This window comes from Triticum dicoccoides, chromosome 2A, assembly GCF_002162155.2.
Source record: "Triticum dicoccoides isolate Atlit2015 ecotype Zavitan chromosome 2A, WEW_v2.0, whole genome shotgun sequence".
Classification (NCBI taxonomy): domain Eukaryota; kingdom Viridiplantae; phylum Streptophyta; class Magnoliopsida; order Poales; family Poaceae; genus Triticum; species Triticum dicoccoides.
In genome coordinates, this window is record NC_041382.1 from 642,659,793 (window position 1) to 642,670,516 (window position 10,724).

General features: G+C 47.6%; 1 protein-coding gene across 3 annotated transcripts; it reads left to right on the top strand.

The window, feature by feature from the left end:
* Positions 1–1,257: 1,257 nt before the first annotated feature.
* On the top strand, positions 1,258–6,107 carry LOC119355941 (subtilisin-like protease SBT2.5). 3 transcript variants are annotated; one of them, XM_037622839.1, is made up of 10 exons: positions 1,258–1,388; positions 2,104–2,228; positions 2,443–2,507; positions 2,585–2,735; positions 3,366–3,760; positions 3,851–3,946; positions 4,065–4,134; positions 4,212–4,494; positions 4,629–4,954; positions 5,063–6,107. In XM_037622839.1, exons 2-10 carry the CDS (start codon positions 2,157–2,159, stop codon positions 6,023–6,025), a joined length of 2,421 nt encoding a protein of 806 aa, XP_037478736.1. In that variant the 5' UTR covers positions 1,258–1,388; positions 2,104–2,156; the 3' UTR covers positions 6,026–6,107. The 3 variants fall into 3 exon arrangements, with proteins under 3 accessions (XP_037478736.1, XP_037478737.1, XP_037478738.1); XM_037622840.1 differs by lacking the exon at positions 1,258–1,388 and having other exon boundaries at positions 2,128–2,228; positions 2,456–2,507; XM_037622841.1 differs by lacking the exons at positions 1,258–1,388; positions 2,104–2,228 and having other exon boundaries at positions 2,236–2,507.
* Positions 6,108–10,724: the final 4,617 nt, after the last annotated feature.

The following is a 10,724-nucleotide window of genomic DNA, read 5'->3' on the forward strand; positions in this document are numbered from 1 at the left end:
AATTTTGCCCGGTTTTTCCTAGGTTTTTGGACAAACAAAATCAAAAGAATATATTATTTTATGTGAAAACGTGTTTTCTTTCTTTTGCAAGAGGCACAGATTTCCCCCGCGAGATGCACAACTATGCCTCTTGAAAAAGAAAAAATATGTTTTTTTGCTTTCGTGAGAGGCACAGATTTACTTCTCATAAATGCACAAATTTGCTTCTACAAGAGGATGTGCCTCTTGAAAAAGTAAAAGAAAACGTGTTATTTTTGCTTCAGCGAGAGGCGTAGTTTTACTTCACGTGAAGGCACAGATTTGCTTCTGCGAGAGGCACTGTGCCACTCGAAAGAGGAAAAAACATTTTTTTTGTGCGAGAGGCACAATTGGTAGACGCATTTTTTTTCTTTTGCGAGACACAGATGTGCCTCTTCAAAAAAGAAAAAAAAAGTGAAAAAACCGTGCTTCTAGTTTGGTTTTCTCTGTCTGTTTTTTTCCGAAAAAAAGTTCATCAAAATCTATCAACATAGGTCTAGTACTGAAGATCTCGACATGAGGAATCCAACGATAAAAACAATTCGGGGTTTAGACACACGGTTTAAGAGATAAAACATTTTGAATAAATAAATTTAGAAAAAAAAAGGAAAACTCCATGGTTGGCAACAAGTCGCAACTTGGGAGGTGGGAGTGACTTTTGAAAAGAGTACTTATTAATTAGTGATTTCGTGCGAATCAAGCTGTAGTTGGATGGTTAGAGGAACTGTGGTATCTCCAGCACAACAGAGTTTAAATCCTGATGCTCGCATTTATTCCTGGATTTATTTCAGAATTTCCGGCGATGCATATTCAGTGGGATGAGACGTTCCCGTCGATGACGAGGTGCCTACGGTGACTTCGTAAATTTCAAGATGACAGCCGGCTCAGTCTTTCGGAGGTGCTCATAGGGATATGATGTGTGTGTTTGTTCATAGGATGAGTGTATGCGCGTGTATATGAGCGCTTGCGTCTGTACTGTGTTAAAAAAGAATTAGTGGTTTCGTCGGTTTGGAGTTTTTTTTTTGAATTAGTGGTTTCGTCGGTTTGGAGTTTTTGTGGACAGATGGTTTATAGTTTTTTTTAGATTTTTTTAGGCAAAAGAGTTTTTTTTAGATTTTTTTGAGTTGGTTTTGGCTTGGTCATGAGAAAGCCCAACATCTCAGCTTTGGGCCGACCAAAAGGCCACAGCCGAGAAAAAAAACTCCTTCCGTCTGCTAAAAAGAGAAATCTTCTCTTTAGAAACCCGGCACCAAAAAAAGTGGAAGAATGGAACTGAAAAGGAATGGCGGGCGAGGCGATTCCCCATCTCTACTCTCCACTCAAGACGTCCAACGGAAGCCCTAGGAACGGCGGCGAGCGTGGCGCTTTGCGTAAATTTCTTCAATCCCACTTTTTTTCCTTTCGAGATTGTCTTCCATTACAGCTGTGTATTACTACTCCTTTGGATTCATCCCATACGAACTGTTTTATTTTTCTATTCTCATAAACGATCTGAACTGTTACTACTAGACAAATGCTCGCTTGCGATTTACAGCGGCCTCTGGTGATTTTTGCAGCAATCAATTAGGAACTTAGATATTGGCTCCGAGTCATTTGAGCCTCGAGATGCAGTCTCACAGGAATCTTTGTGTGATTTGGGTTCGGGGGATGGCAGGAGTAACAAACAGAGTGGTCTAAAGGACACGAGTTGCCTAGCCCGATTATCTGGGCCAGTTCTTGTTGTCACACAAAGCGGGGGAATGCATTTTTTCTCTCTCTCTTGGCGTTGCGATGCTACCTACTAGCCTTTCTTGAAACCAAATCAGATGCGTGATGTTCCAGAATAGATGGATTAATTCTTCAGATTTTTTTACGTGGCTAATTCTTCAGTTAGAACTTAGAACCCAAACATTTGATATCTCGATTTGGTTTCAAGAAAGACTGCATCAGCCATCTCTGAAGGGATGGCTGATTCATCAACTCATTAGTTGTTTGGAGATAGGTTCGTTAATTTTTTTATTTTACTTTGTAGTAGATGTTTGTATTTTATTTTTATAGATGCCATAGAGTGATTCTACAAATAATATGTTCGACTTGACTTACCAGGACCAGTATAATTCTGCTAACTGCTGATAGTAGAGGAGCCAAAGAAGGGTCTCATGGAGGTTGGGAACCGCTTACCGCGTGCTTTTTGTGGCCTAGTTATGAGAAGGCATTTCTTGATGTACCAGGTGCATGGCCCTTTTTAGTTCCCTCCAATCCTCACCTAACATTCTTTCACACAACATATATAAGCACATATGTTCAACCAAGGAAGTTTTGGAAAGCTTCATACAACTGTGCAGTGACACCACTGCTATGGCCTTTCCCAAGCCATCTCTAGTGCTATGCTCTCTTCTTGCTTTACTGAGCCTAAATTGCGGTCCATCTCATGTATCTGCCAAGGTTTATATGGTAGTGATGGAGGATGATCCAGTTGTTTCCTACAAGGCAAGCCGGAAGGGTGTAATGTACGTGATCTCCATCCCTGAATCTTTTTACTTTGTTATCTTTTGAAAATAACTCATATTGATGGAATTTCATCCAGGAGAGGCGAGGAAGCTCAGAAGTATAAGGAAATGGCCACAACAAAGCACGACGTCTTCCTGGAATCATTTCTCACCGTAGGATCTTACAAGAAACTGTACAGCTACACTCACCTGCTTAATGGCTTTGCTGTTCATGCAAACTCTGAAAAGGTGCTCTTTCTAGCCTATAAAGTGCATGGTATTGTTTTAGGCATTTTATCTGTTAAACTAACAAATTAGAAAACTCTACTTACACCCAGTATCGAATAGATAGAACATGCTGAACAGACAGTGATTCTTTGCCTGTCTCAGTAGTATTTCCAGGGTAGAAATAGCCTTTAAACGTACATACAACAATAACACTCCTCCAACAATAAATGATGCTGAATTCAGTATATACGTGAAGATAAAATAGTAGGGAAATTTTGAAGGAAGTTTTGCTATAGTTGAATATCATCATGAGTTATTTTGCTGAAAAGCCAGATAATCTGCTCCAGTTTGTCTTTTGAGCAATTAACAGTCTTTAAGTTGTTCGATTCTCATATGATTCTATGTATCTTGAAACATGAGTCCAAAAGTTTACATGGCGACGAGCAACACAGCATCAATTCACATAAAACTATAACATAAGCGCATTTGTTCTGAACCTGACATGCGTGAAACTTCTTAGTTCTTATGCCCTATCTTTTTGCAGGTTATTCTTTCTGAATTTCTCATCTGAATTTTGACAATAGGAATAGTTCAGTTGTCTCTGTTGAGGCTTAAACTGGTTGCCTCCCTCTTTTGTTATATGTGCAACAGGCAGCTAAAATTCTTAGCGGCGCAAAAGGAGTTAGACTCGTTCAAGAAGACATCAAAATGGCCAAGATGACCACATACACTCCAAAGTACATTGGAGCCAGTGGGGTATGGCCACTGCTTGGTGGTGCTGAGAATTCTGGTGATGGAATAGTCATTGGCATGATTGATACTGGCATTGACCCCAAAAACCCAAGCTTTGCCAGCTTCTCGAACCAATCAAAGCAGCCACCTCCCAATTTCAAAGGAATGTGCCGCTCTGGGGATAGATTCCCTCCTGATTCATGCAATGGTAAGATAGTGGGAGCTAGGTGGTTCGCGCGCGCTGGTCAAGCAACTGGAGAGTTCAATGCTACAATTCATTATGCATCACCTTATGACCCGGATGGCCATGGCAGGTATGTCCCTTAGCTGCTGACTGCTATTTGAATCTCTCTCTTTTTCAATCTCAGAAGAGCTACGAAGTGATCATAAGAATGTCTGCACAGCCACACAGCATCGACCGCAGCTGGAAATTTCCATACACCAGCAATTTCTAGGGGTTACAACTTTGGATATGCAAGCGGCATGGCCCCCGGAGCTCGGTGAGAATATCTTCCGTGTCCCATTATTCAGATGTTGAAAGTAAATCCAAAGATAAAAAAGGATAACAATTTTTATGAAATCTAACATTTTGTTTTCTCTTCTGGTTTGCACTGACAGTCTTGCAGTCTACAAAGCCGCGTACCCTTTTGGTGGATATATGTCAGATGTGATAGCTGCTGTCGACCAGGTTTGGTGATCACATTGTTTGCTGAAAGCTACTAGTTTGATTTGTAAGTGAAGGTCTCCCATGTGACTTGTTTGTAGGCAGTAGAAGACGGTGTTGATGTTATCAGTCTTTCCATGGCACCTTCTTCGGTTTCACCTGGCCCTGCAGCTTTCCTCAACTTGCTTGAGACGCAACTGCTCCTTGCCACCAAGGCTGGAGTCTCGGTTGTTCAAGCAGTGGGCAATGGAGGCCCTGATGCGAGCTCAGTAGTTTCATTCAGCCCATGGATAACAAGTGTCGCGGCTTCGACAACGGACCGCAAGTATAACAAAACAATCGTAGCTGGAAATGGGCAAATTTTCTCTTGCGGCGGCCTTTCCCGTAATTCATTTCAACCTAACTTGCTATTAAAATTCTAGCTTTTAAAACATTCACAGTTACTAGTACGTACTATCTGTTTCAGATCTTCCTTCGTTGCTTAATTTGTTTCTACCATCTTGCTTCTTTGTGTCCAGCACCAACACCAGGCGACACAATGTACCCATTAGCATTGGCAGACGACGTGAGCACCGACAATTCGACTGATGGGTCTAATGGTTGCCAGGATCCGAAGGTCTTCATAAGATCTCTAGTTCAGGGGAAGGTGATTGTCTGCATGATTGTGTCATCTAACTACTATCAGGGTGACAACTTTGCCGGCATTATCGATACGATTCAGAAGATCGGAGCTGCTGGAGTCGTGATCATTGATCGTTATTCCGGTGATGTAGACTATGAATATCAGCCCATATTTCCTACCGCGGTACCTTCAGCCATGGTTGTGGACGGTGTAGACATGATGGTGAGTGCAGTGCAGACACATATTTGTCAATCAAATTGTCTTTTCAGTAACTCTGAATGTTTGGGTTGCTCTGTATAACTCTGAATCGTCTTCTGCAACTGGGTGCAGAACCTGATGGAGTACTATGAGAACAACACGGCACGAGACGGCGACGGAACTGTCATCACGTTCGGAGCAACCGTCCGGATTCTGGAGGGACGGCGTGCGAGCTACTCCGGGGAACGGCCGGAGGTCGCCGACTACTCGTCGAGGGGGCCCAACATAGAGAACTCGCAGATGCAGCTGGCGGACGTCCTGAAGCCGAACGTGATGGCGCCGGGCCATCACATCTGGGGAGCCTGGAGCCCGACGAGCGACGCCCTGCCGGAGGTCCAGGGCGAGAGCTACGCCATACTGTCCGGCACGAGCATGTCCACCCCGCACGTCGCCGGGGTGGTGGCGCTGATCAAGCAGCGGCATCCCAAGTGGAGCCCCGCCATGATCATGTCGGCGATCATGACGACGGCCGACGTGACCGACCGCTCCGGGAGGCCCCTGATGGCGCGCCGGGACGTGGGCGCCGTGGTGGCGGCCACGCCGTTCGACATGGGCGCGGGCGCCATCAACGCGGCGCGCGCGCTGGACCCGGGGCTGGTGTTCGACGCCACGTACAGGGAGTACCTGCAGTTCCTGTGCGCGGTGCCGGGCGTGGACGAGGCCGCGGTGCGGCGCGCGGTGGGGGCGTCCTGCCCGACGTCGCGGGCGCGGTGGTGCTCGGACCTGAACGCGCCGAGCGTGACGGTGGCGAGCCTGGTGGGGTCGAGGCGGGTGGACCGGAAGGTGTGGAGCGTGGGCGCGGAGAACGAGACGTACATGGCGTACGTGCGCGCGCCCGACGGCGTGGCGGTGCGCGTGTCGCCCGACGAGTTCACCGTCGCCCCCGGCGAGACGGCGGCGCTGAGGATCGTGCTCAACACCACCGCGCCGGGGAACGCGTTCAGCTTCGGCGAGGTGGTGCTCAGGGGCGACAAGAAGCACAGCGTCAGGATCCCCCTCGCCGTCTACCCCGCCGCGGTGTTGAGCGGCCCGTGAACTGAACTCGCGTACTGGATATGCATGTATGCCTGGTGTATTATACTACGTACTTACGTATGGGTATACATATACTACTGTATACAGAGGGAGGAGCCTCACAAAATCTGGACGGCGGACGCTAGGCGCCGGTCTTCGGCCAGTCGCCGCGCATCCGTCTGTTTCGCCCTTCTGTAACCGTTTGATTTCAGGCCACGTCATCCCTTTCTTCCCCATCGGTCGTCTCCAAAAACAGAGGGAGAAAAATAACTGCCCCCGTAGGGCACCGCCTCGTCGACGACGCTCGCGGGCTCGCCATCTCCGTCGATGTATCACCAGTGGCGAGATTGTAGCACGGCCGCCAGTGGGTTCCTAGCTTTGACTGCAACGTGGGCACACAGGGGGACGTTGGATCGTGTGAGATCGAACGGTTTGCATGCGACCAGCGCACCGTTTCCCCGACCGACCGAAGTAAATCGTTTCCCAATTGGACTTGCAAGAGCGAGATCTGTGCAGTTAGCTATCTTCGCTAAAAAAAATCATCCGTTAAATGCATCATTCTGATCCAAAGTACTCCCTCCGTGGCGTTTAGATCACTAAATGTAGTGATCTAAATTTCTAAACATTCTTATAATACTTTTACAGAGGGAGTACTAGACGAGATTAGATGTATGAGTTCTCAAAATTTAAGGGTTGCTCAATTAGTCGACGTCACGACCCAAAGTTCTTATTTGCTTGCTTGTAAGCTGAAGCCATTGACTCTCTTTTTTGCGGGGTCGTTGACTCTAGCTCTGAATGCGACCAATTTTTTAATTTTATCTTCCAACTATGATTACGCAGACACGGTTTAAGAATGTAACTATCATACGTGGTCATGCTAACCTAGAATCCAGTTTCAAAAAAAAAATGCTAACCTAGAATAACAGTATAGCATTATACCATGTCCATCCATACATGATATCGATTCCATGGGGATGGGCGGAGATGATATGACGACGACCCGACGCGGCGAGCCGGCCGCGCTTATCCTCTCCCGTCCACCTCAGCGCGCGCGGTCGCGGCGCCGGGTCAGTGCACCGCACCTACGTCCGCCGCGCGCGCCTGCGCTGATCCATCTGAGCTATACTTGAAAATTGGGTGAGGAATTGCCTGCACGTTTAGCCGGTTGAGTTTTCCTATATATTCTTTTCCTGGGAGGAGCTTGCTGACTTTGGGATCCGTCGAAAGTAGACGCCACCGCGTGCAGTCTCCCTCCGGCGCCGTCCGTGGCCGTACCGGATCAGCACGCAGCCACGTCGTGCCTGGCAGGATGAGACCGGTGACACCCATGCTAAAGAGAGAAAGATCTTCCTTTCATGTGCAACCCTGCATAATCTCTGGAAAATGTTATCAGTTCAGGTACGTCAACTAAATGATATGATACTCCATGAAGATACACATTAGAGGTTAAGTTAAAGAAAGGAGCCTAGCCAGACATCAACCATTCCCTTGCTACAATTACTTTTGAAAAAGAAATCTACCCAATGCGGTATGCAACCTAGATCAATCTCGATCAACGAAGAAAGGTGCATGCTTAGATTGTAAATACATCCTTAGGGCATCTTCAACGGCGACGCTCAAATTTCCTCCCACATTCGTCCACGGGTAGAGAGGGATCAGTCCGTTGACACGGATACGAGAGGACGTCATTCAACTGTAGCCACATACATCCGACCAACATTCGAACCAACCGAATAAAATTTGTGCAACACGGCCAGAATTTATATAAACATGACGAATTTTATACTCCCTCCGTTTTTATTTACTCTGCATATTAGGTTTGATTGAAGTCAAACTTCATAAACTTTGATCAACTTTATAGAAAAAAGTATGAACATTTACAATAGCAAATCTATACGATGTGAAAGTGTATTCAACAATCAATCTAACGTGATTGAGTTGTTATTGTATACCTTAATATTTTTGTCTAAATTTTTTGTCAAAGTTTACAAAGTTTGACTTTGACCAAAGCTAATATGCGGAGTAAATAAAAACAGAGGGAGTATAAAAATACCGGATTTTCATATAAATATGACATATTTCATTACATTTACATTAATGAAGCGGTTCTAGTCCGGCTCTGGAGGTATAATTAATACCTAATCTAAATGGCTGCCCATGGATCCCTTTGTCTTCCTCATGTCCGGCAGCCCGATCACCTGGCTGCAGGGAGACGACTCGCTTCCCCACTATCGGTGTCAAAACCGACAGATCTTGGGTAGGGAGTCCCGAACTGTACGTCTGAGGATCAGTGGTAACAAGGGACGATGGAGACACAATGTTTACGCAGGTTCGGGCCCTCTTAAAGGAGGTAAAACCCTACGTCCTGCTTGATTATATTCAATGAGTATAGGGGTTACAAGAGTTGATCTACATCGAGATCGTAATGGCTAAACCGGCCTAACTGTCTAGCCTATGAATATTCCGATAGCCTCTACGGACTAAACCCTCCGGTTTATATACACACCGGAGGGGCCTAGGGTTGTACATAATCGGTTTGCAGAGGAAGGAAACAACAGATCCGGACACTAAACTTGCCATTCACGCATATAGGAATCCTACCCGGATACGGGGGAAAGTCTTCCGCTTTTATCTTCACGGCCCATCAGTCCGGCCCATACTAAATAGTCCAGACACCATGGGACCCCCTAATCCAGGACTCCCACAGTAGCCCCTGAACCAGTCTTTGATGACGATGTGTTCGGCACGCGGATTGTCTTCGAAACTACAAGGCGTGTTCCTTCTCCTGAACACTTCAAATTAACTTCCTGCATAAAGAAATTGTATTCGGCTCTGCACAACCCTTAGCCACGAAGACAAGATGTCAAAATAGAAACATTGTCTTTTACTGACAACTTTTTTTCGACGAAACGTTACACTTGTCTCTTTAACATTTCGAACCGTTTTCACGCCTCCTGTTTCATGTTTCGAGGCTTAGCCTCCATTGACATGTCTTGTCAAAACAGAGGTTGTGCCCGTCCATTGCGGGATTCTCATCAATACGGTTTTGGGTAATCCAACCGCGCCTTTCGCACTATCTCTTTGGGAACAGGCGAGTTTTAAGGCTTGAGAGGGGGGGGGGGGCGTTTGGTATTTCACCGCCTATAAGAGGTAAAGAATCCCTTCTTTTTTCCCACGCCTTCTTCTAGCTCCTGCCTTCCCACCTCTGCGCTCCAGTGCCCAAAACTTCAATCTTTCCCACCGCCACCACCCTCCCCAGCCATGGCCGGATCCAGTTGCCAAGGGAAAGTGGGAGGCTTCCTCCGTCACCGAGAAGGACATTAAGGAGCTTCGGAGCGCGGGCTATCTGTCCACGGATATCGAGCACAGGCTCCCCGACAAGGATCAGGTTATCCCCACTCCGGATCCCGGGGAGAGGGTCATGTTCATCCCTCATTTTCTTCGAGGGCTAGGGTTTCCCCTCCACCCCTTTGTCCGGGGTCTCATGTTCTACTACGGGCTAGATTTCCATGATCTAGCCCCAAATTCCTTCCTCCACATATCGGCGTTCATCATCGTGTGCGAGGCTCTTCTCCGCATCCCGCCACACTTCGGCTTATGGCTCAAGGTTTTCAATCTGAAGCCGAAGGTGGTCGACGGACATCATGCAGACTGTGACGGAGCCATGGTGAGCAAGCTCCTCAACGCCATCTAGCCCAAAGGGGCATTTGTGGAGACAGTCAAGGTGTGGCAGCAGGAGTGGTTTTCTACATCACCGAACCCCATGGCGCCAACTGGGCGGCCACACCCGACTTCAGATCCGGACCCCCCCACGAGACTCACCTCATGGACCGCCAAGGGCCTTGACTGGGGTCCCAATCGGAGGTACAGATGCTACAAAAATGCATCTCCAATATGTTGGGCAAAAACGCCGGTCTCACTGATGTGATCCAAGTGATGCTCTTCCGCCGCATTCTTCCCTGCCAGTTTCGGGCCTCCCCCATGTGGGACTTCAATCAGGAGGAGCCGCGGACCCTGAAGCGCTTCTTCGGCAACACGCACGAAGACATATGGAAGCAACTATTCAAGGCCCAGAAAAATTGGCCGAAGAAGACCGAGGACGTTAGACTCGACATCGAGAACCCGACCTCAGCAGTAAGCATAATCCTTCCGAAGACTTTCTCGATCAACACGTCGAATATAATAAAGATCATATTGCATGTCTTCCATACAGGGCTGGACGTCTAAGGCGGAGCGGATCAACTGTCCGGCACCGCTGCCTGAGAACCCGGCCACCCCCCAGCTAACGCAGATGCTGGTCCCGGCGCCCTATCAGGCGCCGGAGAAGAAGGCCAAGAAGAAGAAGGGCAAGGAGGCCAAGGGCGGCCCCCGCCATAAAGGTCCTTCGGACGCAGCGTCCGGAGAGACCGAAGCCCTATCCTCCCACGAGGGAGACGAGGAGGAAGAGGAAGAGGAGGTGGAAAGCGACTCCCTCCATAAGGGGGATAAAAAGAAGAGGGCAGCCTCCAAGGACCCGAAGGGGGAGGCGCCAAAGATAGGGAAGGTGACCCTTCCGGACAGTTCAGAGTCAGAGTCTGAACTGGTCCCCAAAAACCTCCCAGTGCGAAGCCCCTGCCGAATCATAAGTATTCAAAACTTATTTGTTTGTATTTGGCTACCTGTTTCCATAGTATGAATTGTTTTGTTATTTGCCTTTCAGCCCTCCACGCGAGCTCCCGCA

Bases quoted from the DNA above. Each gene is read 5' to 3' on its own strand.
- LOC119355941 (XM_037622841.1), top strand. From the start codon at position 2,356: ATGGCCTTTCCCAAGCCATCTCTAGTGCTATGCTCTCTTCTTGCTTTA. The intron at 2,736-3,365 runs GTGCTCTTTCTA...TATGTGCAACAG, and splicing joins TTCATGCAAACTCTGAAAAG to GCAGCTAAAATTCTTAGCGG. The intron at 3,947-4,064 runs GTGAGAATATCT...TTGCACTGACAG, and splicing joins GGCATGGCCCCCGGAGCTCG to TCTTGCAGTCTACAAAGCCG.